General features: G+C 47.8%; 1 protein-coding gene across 1 annotated transcript in view; it reads right to left on the bottom strand.

Annotated features, from left to right (window-relative positions):
* Positions 1-20,356, bottom strand: part of FBLN2 (fibulin 2) — a 62,909-nt gene extending 42,553 nt beyond the window's left edge. The window contains exon 1 of the mRNA XM_066326986.1: positions 19,071-20,356. Coding sequence (XP_066183083.1) covers positions 19,071-20,337 — 1,267 coding nt within the window. The 5' untranslated portion in view covers positions 20,338-20,356. The remainder of the gene's footprint in view (positions 1-19,070) is intronic.
* Between the last annotated feature and the right edge of the window lie 1,078 nt (positions 20,357-21,434).

The following is a 21,434-nucleotide window of genomic DNA, read 5'->3' as shown; positions in this document are numbered from 1 at the left end:
GGAACAGCTCCAAAACACTCCAGATGTTTAAAAAGTCAATTAAATTTGATACGTTTGCTTGACCTGCAGTGATATTTGCTAAAAGGAAAGACTCAACCTTTTAAACCCTTGATGTAGTATTTTCCCAATCCTGTTTGGTGTCCACAAACAAGTTCCAAAGTGAATTGAGGAACTGTGCACCCAGCACCACCCAACTGAGCTGTAATCAATGACAATTGTTTTAATTGCTGATTGCAGGTCCTTCAGTCACACCTCCACAAATGCCTGTCCCCATTCTTCCACACTGCAATGCATCCACTTTTTTAATAATGTCATGACTTTAAATTCTGAGGACAGACTGACCTGCCACCAATTAGAATGGCTTCAAGCCGAGGATGCTTTCCCCTCAACGTGGCCATAATCGAAATCCCAGCAGTCTAACTCACAATAATTTCTCTTTATGCGTATCTTGAAAATCTCCTCAATGCCTTAAGAAGTGTTTTGGCTGCTAGCAAGAGGTATCACTCACATCTCCAAAGATATGTATAGCACAGCTCACGTCATTTTCACATCAGACAGATCTCAGAGGACTTTTTCCTTCCTTTTACACCTCAGATAAACAAATGAGTCTATCACACATCACCTTTGCAGAATACTGTTTTCTTTTTCAAAGTAAGACCCAAGCCAACAAGCAGTTTTGATATATTTTTAACTGGTTTATCTCTTAGTAGTGGTAATCTTCACTTACCACAGCTGGTGCAATACAAATTCCCCCCTCCAATCCTTCTTCCTCCATGTAAGAAAAAGGTGATTTTTCACATTTTATCAAATCACAGAATCACTTTGGTTGAGAGAGACCTTCAAGTCCAACCAGCACCCCAAATACCACATTCATTTTCCCTTTGCAGCTGGCAGGATTTGAGGAATGCAGGGCGCAGGGATGATGGCAAAGGACAAAAATGCAGCAGAGCTGGTGTCCCCTGGGCTCTGACAGCAGCAAGGAGGGATGGGCAGGCTCTGCAGCCAAACCTCCCAGGGGAGCTCCTGCTGCACGGCACTCCTGGAGTGATGCCTGCCACTCCCGTGCCAAAGGGCTGCCCAAAGGGCTGCCCCGTGCCAAAGGGCTGTGCCAAAGGGCTGTGCCAAAGGGCTGCCCCGTGCCAAAGGGCTGTGCCAAAGGGCTGTCCCATGCCTAAAGCCTGACCCATGCCAAAGGGCTGCCCTGTGCCAAAGGCTGCCCCGTGCCAAAGGGCTGTCCCGTGCCAAAGGGCTGCCCCGTGCCAAAGGGCTGCCCCGTGCCAAGCCACAAGGAGGAGAGGCTGCAGCCCAGGCCCTGCACAGCAGTGCCAGGATTCCCTGGAGCTCTGTGGATGGCCACGCCCAGGTCCTGGGATGACCCTCCAGCCTGGACTGGTTCCCCAGGGCTGCTCCCAGGGCAGGGAACACCGCAGGCCTCCAGACAGCCCAAACTCCTCCTGCAGCTCAGCCCGACCACGCTGGAGCTGCCCCTCTCCAGCAATCCCTGCTGAGGAGCAGCTGCTGCAGGCTGTGTGCATCGTCTGCCTGATTTATCCCAGTCCATCAGCATCCTCACCTGCCCCCGACCTGCCTCAGCCAGCTCCAGCTCACAGCTACGAGCACTCTGAGCATTTACCTGCCACAGCCATGAGCACTCCTGGGGAGGATTTACCTGCACACAGCCATGAGCACTCTTATTTAGGATTTACCCCCACACAGCCATGAGCACTCCCGGGGAGGATTTACCTGCACACAGGTATGAGCACTCTTATTTAGGATTTACCCCCACACAGCCATGAGCACTCCCGGGGAGGATTTACCTGCACACAGGTATGAGCACTCCTGGGGAGGATTTACCTGCACACAGGTATGAGCACTCTTATTTAGGATTTACCCCCACACAGGTATGAGCACTCCTGGGGAGGATTTACCTGCACACAGGTATGAGCACTCCTGGGGAGGATTTACCTGCACACAGGTATGAGCACTCTTATTTAGGATTTACCTGCACACAGCCATGAGCACTCCTGGAGTGGATTTACCTGCACACAGGTATGAGCACTCTTTGGTAAGGATTTACCTGCACACACCTAGGGGTTTATTTCAGCAGAGGAGGATAAAACCCAAGAAAGAGGCCAGCCCTGTGTCCTGTTTGATCCACTTTCTACAGCCTAACCTGACGGTGTGAACAATGAAAATCTGCCTTGTGTCACAGCACATGGTTTTTGAATGGCATTCCTGAAGAATCCATTAGTAAATCAATTATAACTGAAGGACAAAAAAGGTTTAAAAAAAGAGCAATGCCCTGGCAAGAAGCAAACAAAAAGTAAGAATGACAGGTACTGCTACATTTCTTTCTGACTTCCTTAAAAAATGGATATTGACCAAAAATCCCCCACACTTTACATACTATTCTGTGTTTCTTTAAAAATACCTGAGGATTTGCACAGCCAAATAGGCCTGTGTTTGTAAAACAGAGAGGAAGCTGCAATTACTAGAAATTCCATTTCTATCTCCTTAAGGCAATACTCATTTTCTTTTCCTATTTCCCATAGGATCTCACAAGCTGTCAATGACAGGAGTGGGTTTTTTACCTGTAGGGATTGATGCTGCTCATCACAACCCAGAGGGAAATCATTTTGTTACATTAATTGTTTGTAGGAAGAGCAGTCTGAAAGCTGAGTGAGGGGTGACCCAGGGGTGCTGAGTACACTCCCATCACCCCATTTCTGTTCCAGACACCTCATGGCAGCTTCCAGCCCCGTGTGATGAAATCCTGGTGCCTTTCCCAGACTGGAAGAAGAGAGAATTAACTTTTCCTTTTCCTTCCTGGCTGTAGAGCCTAGCTGAATGACCTTTCATTTGAGTATGCTAAAGTGCAAGCAATTCACACAGCCCTGTGCAGGCCTCCCTGCTCCCTCAGCCCACGTGTCATCTACAGGCTTTGCAGCAGGGACTTTTAATTTTAAATTTTTAATTAGAAAAAGCAAAAAAAAACCCCCAACCCTCTTCTCCCCCGCAAAAGAACCAAACAGAAAAACCCCACAAAGTAAAACAAACAAACCCAAAAAACACCCACCAAAAATAAAACAATAAAATAAAAAATAGAAATCATATTTTTAAAAATTAAAAATACAAACCAATAAAGAAATCTAAAATAAAATAAAAATAAGAAAATAAACCCCACAAACAAGTAATAAAATTAAAAAAAATAACAAAATTAAAAAAAAAACAAAATAAAGAAATAAAATAAAAATACATAAATAAAACTATATAAATAAATAAAATTCAAATAAAATAATAACTAAGTTAAATATAAAAATATTTTTATATAAATAACAAATAAATAAAACAATAAAAAAATTAAAAACTAAACCACACAAAAGGAAAACTCCCATTCAAAAAACCCTAAAGGGAGTTCTGCTCACTTCCCTTCCCTCTTTTCAGACCACTTCAGCTGTACACAGGCAGTGTTTCAGCAGCACTGAGTCAAACCCCAGCTTGTTCATCAGCTGATAAACCACTTTCCTTTCCCACACACAGAAACACCACGTTGCTCATCCTCTGTTTGCCTTGGCCCTCCCAAAATCACAGTGTCATAAGGCATCTTCTGACAGGGAACAATTTCCTCCTCATATCTAATCTAAACCTGCTGTTAGTTTAAAACCATTTCCCTTTGTCCTATCACCATCTACCCAAGTAAAAAGTCACTATTCCTAGAGCTGAAAATCATTTAGGGCCTCATTCTGGCTGCATAAATTCCATCAAGCACCAAATCCACAGTAAAAGAAATATCTCTAAAGAGAAAGGTTCTTATCCTTCTTTTTTTCTGGGGTATTTAAACTCAAGCACCATTAAAACCAGCAGAAACTACCACAGCAGGCTGATACCTACCCAAGAGATAACAACTTCCATTTGAAAAAACAAAGCCCTGAAGTGACAACCCACAGTTTTAGAGTGATAGAGAAACCTGCTTATCTGCTCATTAAAAGACAATTCAGGAATAAATTCCTCATTCTGATGAACCAAATTACCAGCAAACAGAGAGCTGTTAAATGCTACTAAATAAATCTCCGCGAGCCTCAGACTCTTATTTTCTTGATTGCATATGTAATAAATACCAAGAGCTCGAGGTAATACAATATGCAAGAGGACTGAATCATTTTTTGGCTATAGGAAAGGAGATAATTTAAAAATGTTATGTAATCCTAACAGACTGACAGCTGAGGTAACCACCTCATGACAATCTATCTAAAGATCTGCATGAAGCGTGGCACTGTCCCAAAACTCCCCTCTCTGTCATCATTCATTCAGTGAAAACTCTCATCCCTGTGCAACTTTTAATGCTAGGAACTGCTTTCAGTATGGAAAGGAAAACTTTACCCAAACATGAGCTAAGAAGCTCAAAGAACTGCCAGAAGTCAGGGGAGAAGTCAATGGAAAGTGAAGAGGCTGTGCTGCAATGAGTCCCAGGTACAACCTGTACAGGTGACAGCAGGGCAGCTCCATGGCAGTGCCAATTCCATGGGCTTAGCCCCAGACAGGCACAACCAATTCCATGTTCACTGCAGGGCTCCCTTTGTTGAACACCAGGGTCCGTTTTGCTCACAGGAGGGTGAGGTTGACTTCAGAAAGGAAAAGAAAACTCCCCTGGATGGCTGGACCCCACCCAGGAGCTGGAGAATGAACCTCCAGCCCAAACCTCTCCCAGAGCAGCAAGACAAGAAGCAGAGGGAAGTCTTAAAAATCAATTTAGGATCAATTTATCAGATAATTGTGGTGGGAGTTACACCTGGCAACACCTGCAGCCTCCCCTCCTTTAGGCCAATGGCAAAGAGAGTCAGGAGAGGCTCTGTTGTACCCCAGAGGTGACAAACATCTCCCCTGGCACCAGAGGTGTCCCACCAGCCCTGCCCACAGCTCTGCCCCAGCTCTGGGGGCTCTGAACTCCCAGGGGGAACGTTCTGCATGGACCTTCTGGCACCTCAGAGCACTGCAGCCCCCCGAGCTCCAACCACCATTCCTCTGAATCCTGTGGTTGTGATGCTCAGCCCACCAACCCCCTCATCAGACTTCTTAAAACTTCTTAGAACTTTGTATGTACCTCTAAACCTCAGCAGCAGCAGCTCAGCCCTTGTTACAGAGGTGACAGCTGAAGCACAGCCTCCACTGAGACCCTTGCACTTCATCATTTTAACCCGTTTAATTAAGTTTAATTAAAGCCGTAGGAGGCACACACGGCACTGGGAATGTCTCACACAGGCAACCCCTCACTGAAAAGCTGCAAGGAAGAAAGATTGGTTCCTCTCACACATCCACACAAAGACAGACACAGAAATTTCTGCAATCTGGGCTCCTCAGCTCCACATTCAAGACTTGAGACAACGTGAAAATTTGAAATTTGAATTTTTGACCAAAAAACTTGTTAAAAACTGGAGATAAATTTAAAACCTCAGCCGGGAGCAGCAGTCATTTTTAGGCTGGAGGGAGGCTGGAGTTTGCAGCAGGCAAACATTCCTTCAGCTCCAGAGCAAAGGGAGGAGATGCTGGTACACAGGAGCTGAGTCAGATGGGGAATTCACAGCTTGGGAGCATCTGCAGAGCAGGAGGGATGGGAGCTCTGCTGGGATGAGTCACCAGAGAGACGCAGGAAATGAGGATTACTCAAAACAGGAACCATTATCAGAGAAGCATTATGTTTTATAATGGGAAATTAATGTTTTATTCAAGCGATATTTGCTGGATAGAATTCCTTGTATCCAAGCGAGTCTAGAACTCCAGCTCCAGCTTGGGTCTGATTTTCTGCCCAGTTCTGAACTCCGCCAGTCGCACAAGCCTCTTGATTGAGCCTTTTCACAGGCTGGGAAGCTGAATGGCATGAATGGGATTGAACATATAGACGAGGATGAACAGCGTTTGGGGGTTTTAAAAGACAAAAGCTCTTTGGGAACAAACATTTATCCCAGTACACGGTGTGAAAGATAAACAAGCACTATCAAATCTCCCACAGATTTTGAGAAGGAGCGACCCTCAAAGAATATCCAGCTCCAGCCTTACCCAGAACTGTAAACAGCTTAAGGGACTGGTTGTTGTCCACAGGCTGCAAGTAATTAAGCACTAATTCTCTACCACCTACAGAGCGAGAAATGGGAGGGGAAACATGGCACATTGCTGAGTGTGCACTTTTCAGTCAGATTCCTGCATCTCCATCATCCTCACTGAGCACTGCAGAGCTGCCCTCCCCCCCAAACCCAGAGATGACCCCAAAGGTGAGGCACAGAGCTGCCCTCTCCATCCCAAACCCAGAGATGACCCCAAAGGCAGAGGGACAGACTATTATCTCAAAGTGAGGCATTCCCAGAGTCAGCTGCCATAGTCCCAAAACGTCCATCCAAGGGGAGGACAGGGAGAAACATCCCCAATTCCCTCAAGTGGGGCTCGCACCTGTGCTAACCAAATCCTTGAAAAGACCTTCATTCATTTCACCAAAACATTTTCCACATTAATTCCAGAGGTTTTTTTCACTGAAAGGAGATGAAAGGCTTAGTTGCCTTATCTGTAATTAGACACGCATTTGTTACACATTCCTGGGACAAATAAACCAAATTTACCTTAATAGGATGCTTTCATCCAGCTGAACTACTTTAAATTTGCTGCTGCTTTGTTGCACAGTAACATTTCACAAATAAAAACCAAGCCCAGTGCCAGCAAAGCAGCATTCCATGGTGGTTTTTCCAGTTCTGCAGACCTCCCGGGGCAAAAAGAGGCAAAAAGCCTTTTAAGCATGAAGGATTTTTCCCTCTGCCAGTCTCCAGGGCCAAGCAAAGCCCTGCTGGAGCTGCCTGGTGACATCAAACACATCCAGATATCCCCACCCTGGGCTGAACCCCTGCAGCCCCGCACTTCTGGGGGACTCTGTGGCTGTTGAAGCTTCTTTTTTCCCTTGCTGAGGTCCGGATGGATCACACGGGAAATGAAGATGTTGAGTTTGGACTTGGGATGTTCCTTATCCCTTATCTATTTACGGTATTTACAGGCTCACGAGCCGTGAGCTGAACCAGCAAGTGAGGAAAACGAAAGAAAAATGGAGAGCTTCTAACCCTTTCCAAGGTTATTTAAGTGATGAGTACCCAATAACAAGATGACACCTGTATTATTTACGGTTTTGACCCAATAATGACCACCCAAGGCCTGCAATGTGGACTTCTTGCACCTCATTGCAGAAAGCCACCTAAGCTCATGAAGGAAAAGGAAGAAGAACGTGAAGAATGACAAAGACAACACCTAAAATCCTCCACCTTTATTTATCTGTATTACTATACACTAAAATCACAAATTTTAAGTTTTTAGGACTCCAGCAGGGCTCCTGCAGCCCCCTCCAAGGCTGGCTGTGAAGGACAGCTCCAAGCTTGGGCCAGACCTCTCTTTTCCATTTAGACAAGTATCTGTGGCAACTGGGGGGCTATTTTAAACCATTCCTATTTAGCCACCTCCAGGTTGAATGTTAAATAGACAAAAAAAAAAACCTCACCCCAAAACCCAAAATAACAGCAAGAGAATCCCAATCCAGCCCACCCAAGTCCCTGCTGGGAAAGTCTAATAAATAGCTTTTAATTTGCTCTCTCCTTACAGAGTGGGTGGGTTTTGTTTGGTTTCAAACATCTGAGATTTAGTTTTTCTCCCTGAGGAAAACTGTGAGTCTACCTAACTGTAAGTTATTTTTCTAAAAAACATGTTTTAAATGGAAGGTGATGGCTTTGGGCAGCCACAGGACTCCAGGGAAAGGAACCTTACAAATGACCTCAAATATTGGATTATTTGAAACATGTTGTAGAATTTGGCACTCCTTTAATTTTGTAGGTGATGTCCAAGGCACACATTTCCTTGCTGGGAAGAGTTTATTCACCTTCCTCACAAGCACAACACCTCACAAGCAACTTTATCCTCACAGCAGATTAACTCTCTTCCTTGTTCTGAACACAACTTGCTACAAAAGGCAGAAATCTGTCAAATCAATCCATCTGCATAACTGGCAGTTATGGAAGGAGAATGCAGGGAGTGTTGCAGCTACACAGGCAGCCAGGTGCACTCTGTTTACACATCCCTGTTATCGGGCTACACTCACAATTGCATTTGCTGTGCTCTGTTTGCTTTGCAAACCAGGCCCTACTTTGCATCACTTTGAGGATTTTCTGAGCCCTGGGGCTCAGCTCAGCTTTGTCCCCAAGCAAAGGCTCCGTGTCTCACTGGGGACACCTCCCCAGGTGCCCTCCAGTGACCAAACCCCTGGGACTGTGCAGCACCAGGAATTCCCATCCTGTGCCCGGTGTTTGCATTGAGGCAGCCAGCATTCCCACAGCACCTGTGCAGCAGTTCTGCACTTCTAAATCCCTGCTGATAAAGGTTTTATTGTCACTTACAGCAGTTGTGGTGACAACAGCCATCACTACTGCAGAACTGAACTCTCCCCTGCCTGACAGACTGATTCAGGGAACATGTTAGGAGCTATTTCAGCATCTGACAAAGGTGGATTTTTAGTCCACACAAGTAGTTAAAAGTTGCTCAGCAGTTTGAAAGTGAACAACCAAGTCTTACTGCCAAGGAATAAGAAAAGAGGGTGAACAAGATAAAGGCATTTTCCAGCCTCAGCACACGGCTGGAAGCTCCTTTGCACCTTTTTTGAGGCATTTGATACCCGACAGAGTCACACACACGTGCCCAGCAGTGCTGGCTCTATTTCCCCATCCATCCTGCAGCTGTGGGTGATGTCTGCACTGGACACCAACTCCTGTTCTAGAGTCTGCACATCCCTACAGGAGGGCACAGCTCTCTCCTGACTGTCCCCAGCTGCACACACAGCCTGGGCTAAAGGAGCCACATGGAGCCGCCTGCTCTTAATTAGACCAAGATACTTCTAAATAACTTATTAATAAAGACTTCATAAAGGTTAAACTTCACCATCTCTGCCCCACGAGGGGCAGGGCCAAGCCAACCTGCACTGTGCACTACAACTGATGGAACAGCAGAGAGGGGACAGGTTTTGAGAACAGATAATTTGCTTTTCATCCTCGGGAGAATGCACGGATAAGGCAACACACGCCCCACACTGAGAGTGCCGTGGGCTACTACACCAAAAACATCTTTAACCCACTGCCAGCTGCCTTCCCCTTGCACTGCACCAACACTTGTTCCCTCTCACTTGCCACGAGCCTTGGCAGCTTTCAGGTTCTGAATCTGGAGCAGATTCAAGCAGCAGAAGGAAAATCTCAGCAAGGTGGCAGCAAACAGCCAGTCAAAACAAAGGAGAGGGCTTGGGAAAGCTCCCTGGCTCATCCTGGGGACCAGGATGGATGACCACGTCAGCAGCCTGGTGCCCTGGTCCCCCAGGACACAGACTCCTCCTCAGCCTGGCAGGAGTGGGAGAGAGAGAAAAAGCTTGGACTTGATGATCTCTGAGGTCTTTCCCAACCTTATTGATTCTACTATATAGACACATGTTTCTTGGCATTAAAATAGCAAATAGGAAACTGCTGTGAAGATTTCTTCACTATCACCAGGACTACACCAAACTAAGCCAAGACTTGCTCCAAGACGAGCAGTACCCTGACCCGCTATGGATCCAACATACAAGGACAACTCTCATGCTAAATACTCATGAAACTGAAATTCCTCTGGATTTAAAGCTGACCACATGGCACAGAACTGACCAGAGCCCAGATATTTGTGTTCGAGTGCAGGATTAACTTTCTGTGGGAGTCTGAAGCTGTCTGTGGCACATTTGAAACAGAGCAGTGGCACATCAATCAATCAACACCAGCTCTTCCTTCCCAAAGGAATGTGTTTGGTGATGCTGCATGAGCAGGCATCGAGCCCTCTCCTGCCTGCCATGGGAAGAGGAGCTCATTTGTGACCCTCAGCTCCGTGTGGTGCCAGGGGCTCTGTGCTATCAGCAGCATGACCATAAACGTCCATCACACAGACATTCAGTTTGGGGAACTCACAAACAAAAGAGACAAATGGCCGTAATAATGTATTTATACAGCAATCTGTGGTTTATGAGGTATTCGTTTACTATAGATTAACTGTAAATTCTGGGAGAGGAATTTCAATCTGACCAAAAAATGTTAACAAACAAGTAAGTGCTTTGTTACTGCAAAGGAAGCCTTGTGGAGCAGAGCCACTGCTGTATGCCCGTGTGAGATGTAAGGAGCTCTTTCTTAAAGACACCATTTCATTTTCAAAATTTCTAATGCTTAACGATTGCCCTTCACCATTTAAAAGTAATATCAGAGGAGCAATAGAGCTAAAATGAGTGTATACCTCATCGAAGCTATAATGGGGTTAACATGGCATTGACAAGAGAGGGTCTGACCTTCAAAGTCTTTTTTCAAGGAACATTATTGACTCTGTTTAAGAGCTGAGTAACAAGCCGGCAGTCTCTCTGGAATAGCAGGCTCCGATTTCAAAGGCGAGTGAAGCTGTTCCCCGCAGCCAGAGGAGAGTCCGGCGCTCCCGAGGAAGGTCAGGCGCACAGCGGCGCAGTGATGCTCGGGCTGTCCGCACGCCCCGAGCGATGCCGGGGACTCGGGGGCTGCAGGAGGCTCAGCCCCTGCAGGGTGAAACTCCTTCCTGTGCCCACAGCAGTGTGCCAGGGCTCAGCCCGAGCTGCCCCTCGGCCACATGCCATCATTTCTCCACACACCAAATGATTCACACTGAACAGCAAATGCAACTGGCCGACTCCTAGAGCTGCTGCCCATCCCAGCTGGCTGGCTGCATTCCTCGAGGATAAGAAAACCAGCAGGACGATTCTTTTTCCATCTCATTTGGTTCCCTTCACACGGTACCAGAGTCCCTGCCTGTCCCACGACTTTGCCATGCCACAGCACAAACTGCTCCTCTTGTCCCTGGGGGCCAGGGATGAAGGAGACAGAGCACAGACACCACCAGGAAAACTTTCCCAGGGCCACAGGCTGAGCAAGGCAAAAGCCTGCGCTTCAAGAACGCATGCAAAGGACATTCATCACTTGAAAGCATCATCCAAAACTTCTGACATCGCAGCACAAGATTCTGGAAAGTCTCCCTATTTATTTTCCACCAGCAAAACCACCATAGACAATCCAAACTGAGTGAAATTCAGCATTTATGAAACTTTCTAATGTAAAGCCAGCCATCACTGATGCTCATTAGGCTTTTCTTTTGATTTTAATCCCATGAGTTCAGACAACACTTATCAACTTTGATCCAGAACCAGGAAAAGTACAAATTTTATCATTATTACATGAGACATTAGTTAAGGGTATGCTATCTTCAACGAAAACAGTTCCTTAGAGTGAATCTCTTACACAATCACTTGGCCAGAACACTGTAGGTTTGAATCTGGAAATGAAAACTACCAGTAATTCCATGCAAGGCAATTCCAACACCAGGAAAATTAATGAACATTGCAGAGGAAGGATTCTTGGATAAGAGGGAGAACTGTATTAATCTTCAGCTGCTCATAGGCCATAAACAAGGAGTTTTATAGACATAGCTGCAGAATGACAGTGGGGTGTAAGGAAGCTTTAAAGCCATCAGCTGGGAGCCTGGGAGCCCACCCCTGGGAGCTCTTGGCAGGGCTGTGGGATGGGTGCACCAGGCACACAGTGCTGCTCTGCTTCACACTCCTAGCCAAAACTCCTCCTCCTAGTCACTTCTCACAGTCATTATGAAAATTAAAAGAAAGGGAAAAAAGTCTCCTCAAACACCATTAAACTCGCTGAGAGCTTCTTGTTCTGCAGAAGAACTCTTTTAACCTCAGGGAAAGAGCCGTGAGAAACCACCGTGAATATAATGGTGCTTTAATACAGCTCCATCGTAACAGCCCTGTTTTCATTACAAAGAGACATTTTCACGTAGTTTCATTTCATACTCATGAAGTTCACTTTTGGAATGACAGACCAGACAAGTTTGGGCACGAGGCCCCTCCAGACAAGGCTCAGCCAGCCGGGGCACAGGGTGAGCTCTGCTGCTCTGTGTTTGCTTTCCAGGGAATCCTCCTCCCCACCAGGGCAAGGTGTGTGTGCCTGGAAGCTCCTGGGGGGCTCTGCAGCTCCCTGGGAAAGGCAGGGAAGGGGACAATGTGCAGAGGAGGCTTGCTGGCCCTAAATACAGCACAAATACTTCTTTCTCCTACCCCCCTCCCAGCCTTTGGCTGAGTGCAAACACCCCCGGCGCTTTGGGGTGGTGAATTAGGACTTTCTGGTGGCTTTGGAAGGGAATTGGTCATGTCAGGCACAGCACAGACAGATTGGGAAGAGTCAAGAAAACATAAAACCTGCTCACACATAAGGGGATCTTTATAAAATTCCAATTACTTGCTGGCGTGTTACCTAAGAATCCCTGAGAGGTAAGAGAAATTGCTCGCTGTGAGGCCCGGGGTAATGAAATTACAAATCCTTTCATGAGTAAGCACGTGCTAGAAAGCTACGTTTATTTGGCCTACATATTTGAAACTGTTCAAAAGGTTATTGTCTCCCAAAATCTGGATCAGGAATTACTACTTAGACTTTCCTTTCTCTAACAAGGAGCTATATTCGGAGTTGGTTTTAATTCCTTGGTGATCGATTAGAATAACAGACACATTACTGCAAAGAAGGCTCATTTAAATTCTGTTTTCTGAAGGAGTATCAGTGATGCAGAGCAAGAAAATATACTCTGGGATACTTACTATAAATAAGCAGCAAATAGAGTTCCCTGGAGAAACCTGGTGAGTCCAACAGCCTCAGCTGTTCAAGTGGGTAATTAATTTGTACAGGAAAACTCCCATCTTATTTTCATACTTTGCTACTTGTCAGCAGCATGTTTGAACTCCAGAACTGAGATTCAGTGTTCTCCTTGCAAACCATGGGTGGAACTGCCTTTGCACAAATAATGATTTTTACCTCTACAGAACAGGTACGTGAGATGGGTTTTCAAGGGATTTTAACACCATCCTAAGCTGGGTGCCCAACTCCAGCTGTATTGTGGCAACAGTTTGAAGAATTGTGCTCTTCAGAGGGTATTTCATGGAGGCAAGACTGGCAGGAGCTGTAGGATACACACATCTGTCCCACCTGGCTGATGGCACCTGCCTGTCGTGGTCCCCAGTGATTCCCACTGAGGGCAGCAGCTGTCACCTGGAATTTATGAGTGACACAGGAAGATGGAGAGCCACCTTCTCACACATCTCTGTTTAACAGATTGCCAGGTACTGGGGTTTGAAAAGAGCAGAACTCAAGATCTGAGCATTCCATAAATTATTTAGGGTCTTGGAAGTCAGCAGACACCTGAGTGTGCCAGGCTGCACAGCTTTCAGCAGAGCATGGCACCCAGTCCTGGCATTGGGCACATCAGCCTTGTGCCTGTGCCACTGACAGATCTGTGCAGCTTTAAAAGGATCACCTAAACTGTATTCTCTAACTGAAGACCACTAGTTCAATATACAGCTTGAAATACCCTTTAAGAGAAGGAGCCAAACAGCCCCACAAAAGCCTGACACAACAGCATTGGTAGCCAGGAGCTCATGACCTGTGGTGCACAGCTCAGTTTCAGAAGGAAGATGCACATGAGGAATGGGAGAAGGACGGTGGTGAGGAGGGTTTGGGCTCTAGGGGGAATTCCTGCAGAGAACAACATTCCCAGTGCAGAGCATGCAGCTCTGAGAGGCGCCCTGAAGCCCAGCCAGCTGGAAAAGCTACAGCAGGACCTGACCCGGGGCAGCTCCCAAAACACAGCCAGGCAAGCTGCAGCCCTGCAGCAACACGTCCAGAGACAAAGCCCAGCCACAAACCCCAGAGCAGCAGCACTGACCCCAAAAGCACGGCTAGGACAGGTCTGCACACTGGGAATCCTGCCTGCCTGGCCTGGGGGGCTCCAGCAGCCCCCACCCCTGCTCCCAATCCTCACGGGGACTGCTCCAAGCACTGGATCTATCCCTGATGCTGCAGCCACTGGAAGCAGGAGCTGGGGATGCAGAGAGCCAGGTCACATCTGTGCTTGCAGATTGGATCCTCTGGCTACTGTTCATGGCAGAGCCTGTCAGCAGTCACTCTGAGTGCACTCTTCTGTGTCATTTGGGCAAGTTTGGCTTTTCCTTGCACCCCCTGCTCCCAAATCCATGCCTGAGGGGCAAGAGGAGGCTGTGCACTAGCAGCCATGAGGGAATCAGCCCCTCACATATCATACATGGGATGTCTTCATTAATAGAAATGGTTGAATTATTTCATTTTTTCTTCCTAAACTAGCATCTGGCTGCCTAATAAAGTACAAAGGCCATTTTTGGCAGAACAGAGAGACACTATTTAATTTTATAGTGTTTTAGTCTTCCTCTTTCTGACTGCCTTGTTCCCATTCGTGCTAGCTCCAAACTCCAACTACCAAAGCAAGCACTGAACACTGTCACCTGGGGCTGTAATTCGTGCTGATTCACACTTGCTGGCCCAGAGGCATTTTCTCCTTGCACACCAGTCTCCCGAGGTTTCTTTTTATTCCTCAGATATCCTATTTTGAGGGCTCAAAGCTGATTCCTTCCTGTTACAGAAAGGACTGGGATAAAGTGGAGAACACAGGATTAAGCCTGAGGTAATTCAAGTAAAAATGAGAGAATGCTTCGCCTGATAGCAAAAAACACAAAGTAATTGCAAACAGAGTTTGTTTCTGAAGGACCATGCAAGCACTCTCCCACCTCCAGTGCTTTTTATGGTGGCAGTAAGAGGGACAAAGGGAATGTGTGCTCCAAACTCTCACTGCAGGTCTGCTTTTACTGTAGGACCTGAGTCCTACAGTATCCAGGTTGGAAGAGACCAAAAGGATCATCAAGTCCAACTCCTGGATCTGCACATGGATCTGTCTGTCCTCGTTTTGGAAATCCAAGGTCGTGTTTCTCCAGGAGCTTCAGAATCAGCAAACATGCAGCTGATGGGTTGGTGGAAATCTCAGCTACACCCTCAGAAGTTTCACAGGAACCTCCCAGTAGCTCCTGCCTGGTCAGGACTCACTGGCAATAAATGCCACTCTCACATCCACTGATCTCAGCTCACAAATTGGTGCAATTCACTTCAGCTCGAGAACAATTCTCTTTATCTCTACAAGCCACCACAATTAAAAAAAAATCACCAGCTGTGGAGGAGTTTAAGTGGAAAAAACACCTCCACTCTGAAACATGACAGGTCCAGCTAGACCCAAACTGCTGCTGAGCCTGCCAAAACCAGAATGCAAATCATAAAACATCCCCAGAGAGGCCGCTTGCTACCTGAGTTACACTTCTCCAAGGAGCAGCACTCCACTGCTAGAGCTTGGGGAAATGGAAGAAAGTGGGGAAATCGTAACAGAATTTGACACTAAGTTCTTGAAATAAGTTTTAGTCCGCCCTGCCCTGATCAGGGCATTTTTAGGAGGAGGAAATAGGCAATACAGAAATTAGAATGCCCTTGTTTGCTGCTCTTGCAGTAAGTGACAGGGTAAGATCAATGTTTGGAGAGAGACTGTATAAAGAGAACAGTCTCCATTAATCTCATCCCTTCCCGTGGTGGAAGCACTTAATTTACACTTTCTCAGCTGAGTAATTACCTCTGCTGCACACTCCCATCTTCTTCAGGAAGGGAGTCAGCAGCATTTGCACAGGGCCTGTGGTGGTCTGTGTGCTGCTGCAGGGAGCTCTCCTCTGTCCCCATCCCACCCCTCTGGCCACAGCAGTGCCTGGAGCAGATCCCTGCAGGGATGCTGGGGCTGGCACGGGCTGCTGGACACTCTGGGCAGGAGGCAGCAGCCCCGGGGGAAGCAGGACAACATCCCTGGGCTCCCACAGAGCTGAGCCTGGCTGCCCTCCTGGCATGGGAGAACCTCCCCGGGGCTGGGAGCGCTGCTGCTGCCCCAAGGAGACACACACAGCTCCCCAAAACCTGCAAAGGGCTGCTCCAGCAAAGCTCAGGGCAGCTCACAGAGCAGAGGGGGGAAAATCCCCCACAAATGGCCATGAGCAGAGTCTGTGAGAGGAGATGATGCTCCAGGGATCACCTCAGCTGCCTGATGTGAACATGGGGCCACACTACAGATGAACAACAATGCAAGAAAGAAGAAAGAAAAACAAGCCACGAAATTAACTTTCCTGAGCACCAAAGTGTCCCACCTTGTTTCCACCATTAGATTGAATGCATGAACCAGCAAAGATTTGGGAGATGGAAACTCAGCTACATATAAAACCAAAGTGACATATGTAAAATACAAGTATTAAAGCCAACTTTTTAAGCAAGGATCCAACCACAGCAGAGTTCTGGAGCCAGCATACTGCTAAGAGGAGGAAGAAATGCTACAGCCAACTTGGGCTAAAAACCTCTCTGGAAGCTCCCGTAGTTCTCTAAACCTTCCTAAACTCTGGGGGAAAAGAAACACTAAATGAAACATAAAAATAAATCTAGAATGGCCATGGAGTCACAGAAATGTACCCCAGAGCTCTCCGCTGAGAGCTGGGTGAGCAAAACCCTGCACACTGCCAGAGTGGCTGCAGCCTCATTAGGGAACAGCACAACTGCCCCACAGGCTCTGAAAATCAGGATTGATGTAGTTTATCTACATCATGCTGACAATTCCTGAAGGGAGAAACGAAGTTATTTGGCAATTCTGGTAGATTTTGTCATGTTATAGTTGAAAATACACGCACGGAACTTATGTTTTCATTCTGTATCTGCAGGAGAGATTAATTTTTCTTTCGAGTCTAACTGATATCTTCCCTCCCCCTCCACCAGTGGCTGAGGAGTCGCTGAAGACACAAGATGTATGGGGTTTATTACTGGAAGCATATGGAGCTACTCCCATGAATCACAAGCACATCAATTAAAACAGCAGAAGGAGTGGAATCACTGCTGTCCCCAGGCACTGGCCATGGCAAGAGGGACCCCTCCCTCATTCTTGGAGAGATCTTCCACCACTATTCCTGCTGGGAATGGTGGGGCAGATCAGGCCAGGTCCCACCTGGCAGCGGCTGTGGGTGATGGGCACGGTGTGGTGGCACCAGAGCTGGCTCCCAAAAACGTGCAGCATCTCCGTGGGGCAGGGGAGCAGCAGCCTCAGAGCTGAAGCAGCCCCAGAGCTGCTGCAGCACCTACAGCCAGCCAGGGAGTTCTGTGCTCCCACAGGACGTTTGTTTTTCATTCCCACCTCTGCAATATTTAAAGGAAATCAGAGGTATCTCAGCTAAGGGGAAAGTGGCACCCAGTGATGCCCAAGGCTGCTGCTGTCAGCTGAACAATTGGTGCCTGACATGCCATCCATCACTTCTTGCTCCAGGCACCTCAACCTCAGCCAGCCCCCAGCCAGACCTGTCTCAGCCAAGCAGTTCCTGGTGATCACAGACTGCAAATCAGCCAAGCACACTCCAAAATCCAGTACTTAGCTCTGCTGTTGAACGCTTTCACCCCAACAGGCTTTCTTAAACCCTCTCATGGAACATTTCAGGGTCCTCCACCCATTTCTCTTTTTTTGAAAGCAAAAGAAAAGGCAATTTAATAAAAAAAAAAAATCTTCTCTGAAGTTACCCCAGGAAACAGGTTATTGTGTGTCAGTCCTAACTCAGGCCCATGGATCATACACAGCTATGGTGCACAGCTCAGATTTTGAGGTAGGCTGGAGCAAATAAAAGGGAAGTAAAAGGAAAAGGAAAAAGCTGCTACCTCCATCCATGGGCCTCGCACACTTTCTGTCTGAACAGCCACCAGGTCCTGCTTGTGCTGGGACTCTGAGCTCCAGATCTGCTCTCCTCCTCCCATCTGCCTGAAACTTCTCCAGGAGATGGACTGGACAGCTCAGGATTTAAGGGCTCCCTGCACAGCCCAGGAGAAATACCAGTGCCTAGGGACTCATCAGGATCCAGCTTCCAGCTGAGTCTCATGAGAACATTTTGTGCCACATCTTGAAAGAGGAGGTACTGCTCTTGATTTGATGGAAAATGAATTGGAAATATGAGCTGTGTATGTGCTAATTTCCAGCGATGAAGTTTGCATTCATTACAGTAATGAGCACTGCATAAAGAGTATAATCAACATTCCCTGCAGATGTCAAGAGGAATCCAGAGGCAGGGAGGAAATATGTATACTTGCCATAGCTGATCATAAACATCATAAATTTCCAGCTCCAAAAAAACCCATAAAGCAAGAGAGAGCCCTTTCTCTCCCTGCTGGTGCCCAGGGGTATTTGAGTATATCTCTCAAGGTTCTTGAACTAATGAGCTGAGACAGGCTTTCAGCCATGAGATAAATATTACAAGTGCTCTAAATATTTTTATTTAGAAAGCAAAAGCACAACTGTTTCACTTCCTTCCCAGAAGAAGACAAAAGCTACAAGTGTGATTACACTGAGTTGGTAACTGGAGAAAACTAATTAAACCCTTCTGTGTACAGGAAGATGTTTCTTTAACATCACAACAGAAGTTAAAAGCAAGTGATTGAAGGAAAATTCCAGAGCTTAATAAATCCTCATCTGAAATAAAGTTAAAATACCAGAAAACCCCATCAGTAGATGGGGAAGATCAAAGCAAGGTGGGCAACTCTGGGCTGGATATTTCTGAGTTTGAAAGATTTTAAACCTGCTAGCAGCTGCTAACTTTCTCCAAAGGAAAAATTTTTTCAAGAAAGTTTCCTCTAAAAGCAATCTTGGCAAACAACTCTTCTTTCTCAAAACAATCTTTCTCCAGGTGGTGTTTTGATATTTCTCCAGTCAATGGGATTAGAGAGGTGTCGTTCCTATTCACCAACCATGTTAAGTCTGTACCAGAACACCTTATAAAAGGTAGTAAGAATTACACAATAAAGCCTTTTTTCTATGCTCTTTGCCTTCTGAAATACTTGGAGTTTTCTTTCATGTCCTACAGCAAGAGGCAGCAGTGAGATGGTACCTGTCCTGTGAAGCCAAACACAAGCCACCTCCTGCAGGGATGGGAGAGGGCTGCTGGCGGTTTGATTGATTTCAAGGCCACATGCAGCAGCAAGAACAACACAGCAGAGCACCAATGGTACCATGAGTAAGGGTTCTCCAGACTCCCACACTGGAGCAGTTCTTACCTTCTGGCGGCCTGGGGTTGGCGTGGATGGAGTTGGGGTCCCCGTCCTCCTCGGGGTGGTAGCGGTACAGCGTCTGCGACTGCTTCGGGGAGGACTGGCTGCGCTCCTCCTCCAGAGCCACGGGAGGAGAGGTTGTGGCACTGAACTTCACCTTGGGGAACTCATTCCCCTCCAGCCCTTCCTGGGATGACCTCGCTGAGCTCGGCTCTGTGAAGTTCACCTCTTTGGAGCCCTGGTACACGCTGTCCTCTGGCTCTTCCTTCCTGGCATGCTTCTTCATTTTAGAGTGGGGGGCTCTTTCCTGCTCGTGCCTCTCCTTGTTCCCTCTCGGTCTCCTCTCCGTCTCCTCTGGCTGCTGTGGTGTCTCTGTGGTGGCCGTGGTGTGCTGTGGAGGAGCCCCGGTGGTGGCTGCTGGCTGCTGGCGTGTCCCCTGCCGCAGGGAGGGCGCGGTGGTGCGGGGCAGCCTGCGGCGCTCCGTGGCCCCCGGGGCAGTGCCCTGGCTGTGGGGCTGGGCCGAGGGAGCCACGCTGGCCGCCAGGTAATCATAGTCCTCACCCTGCTCCTGGCTCAGGCTCTCATGCTCCAGCTGGGCCGAGTAACTGCTGTACTTCTTTGGGGACTCCACCTGGGTGTTGTCCCCCTCGGAGGCCTCCTGGTCGTAGCTGTAGGGATCGTCGTAGTGCCGCTCGGGCTCGCCGTCCTCGGCGTCCCCCGGGCTGGCCGTGTTCAGGGGGAAGGAGTCGCAGTCGGGCAGCTGGTAGCACATCAGCTCCCCTCCAGCGTTGGGGCAGTGGCACACCTTGCAGGGGGGCATGTGGAAGGTGTGCCCGGCCACGTATTTCTGCCCGTCGTGCAGGCAGCCGATGCGGCCGCACTGCGGACACCCGTCGGCCGGCACCACGGCGTCGATGCAGTTGGGGGGCAGCTCCGGGCACAGCATGAACTGGCAGCTGATCTTGCCCCCTCCCTTGGGGCACGAGCACTCGGTGCTGCCGAAGTCCACGAAGTAGGACTGGCCCTCGGGCACCTTGCCGTTGACGAAGCCCACGTTGACGCAGTCGTAGTACTGGTAGCCCTCGCAGGTGCAGCCGTGCTGCAGGCACGTGGCGCAGCACTCGCCCGCCTCCAGCACGTCCTCGATGCAGTTCTCCAGGGGCTGGCACTCGGCACCCGTGCAGTCCCTCTGAGCCTGGCAGCTGCCCATGCACAGCAGCAGCAGCAGCAGGGAGTGCCAGGGGCCGTGCCGCCAGCTCCACGCCCTGGCCATCGTCTTCCCCAAGCGTGGGAAACACTGAAAGTGAAAAAAAAAAAAGATTTTTAGGAGCTGAAAAAGCAGGCCTCAAACAGGAAAAGCTGAGAACTCAGAATCTGCTGTAGCTGAAAAAGATTGAAACAAGAAAAGATACAGTAGTATAGCAAACAAGGACATGGGAAACAAAGGCTGAGTTTATAGGTTTGGCTTGAATAAGCCTTAACACCACAAGTAATATATGCCTGACAAGATAGCAGAGGGTCTTAAGTTTAATAAGGGCATTGTATATGGTTAATGGAAAAACGTACAAACGAACACTGTTGAAAGCAGGTGCATGTGTGCTATAATTGATTGGTTAGAACAATTGTCTGTAAGCTTTAACAACATGTTATTGGCTGAGAAAGTTTTGTTATTGGTTGAAAAACTTTTTTAAGATGCTCTGTAACAAAGAAATTTGTGGCTGCTGCGGGGGCAGCCCGTTCCCTGCTGCCATCCTTTAGCTATGCAAAAATGCTGTCATGAGAGTGATGCTCTGCTAGAGATGGAGAAGAGTTACCCCGGCAGCCCTGTCCCGTTCCTGCCCGGCTGACACACCCGAGGAAGGCGGCTCCGCTCCGGCCCCGCACCGTCAGCCCTGCTGCCTCTCCTGGGACACTCCCAAGGAACTCGACTCCGCTCCAGCCCCGCACGGTCAGCCCTGGCAGCTCTCCTGGAAGGCCGGGGGCTCCTCTCCTGATCCGCAGAAGTTTCCTGAGTTACCTTTTCTCATCGATCCTGGAGTTATGAAAGAAAACTCTGTTAAAAGGCTACACTCGGCACATACCCTGTTAAACGTCAGAGGTCTTTAAGAGTCAGGACTGAATCCAACATCTGGAAACCTAAGGACAAAAATTAATCATAATGCCTTCCAAGAGTGAGAGGCACTAAGTTTGGAGCTGGATGCTTCCCTCACCCCTATTTTGAAAAAGAAAGGAAGGAAGGAAAAAAAATGGTTGTGGCTGTTCTGTTTTGAATCTGTTGACAAAACATACATATTTCAATAAAAAGAAGGCCCCTCTCTATACTTCAATGCCTTTTTGTTAATCTTTCCAGCTAAAGAGATTTTTTGGCAG

This window comes from Sylvia atricapilla, chromosome 11 (assembly GCF_009819655.1).
Source record: "Sylvia atricapilla isolate bSylAtr1 chromosome 11, bSylAtr1.pri, whole genome shotgun sequence".
Lineage (NCBI taxonomy): Eukaryota > Metazoa > Chordata > Aves > Passeriformes > Sylviidae > Sylvia > Sylvia atricapilla.
The sequence above is the reverse complement of the archived record's forward strand: the minus strand, read 5'-3'. Positions and strand labels throughout refer to the sequence as shown.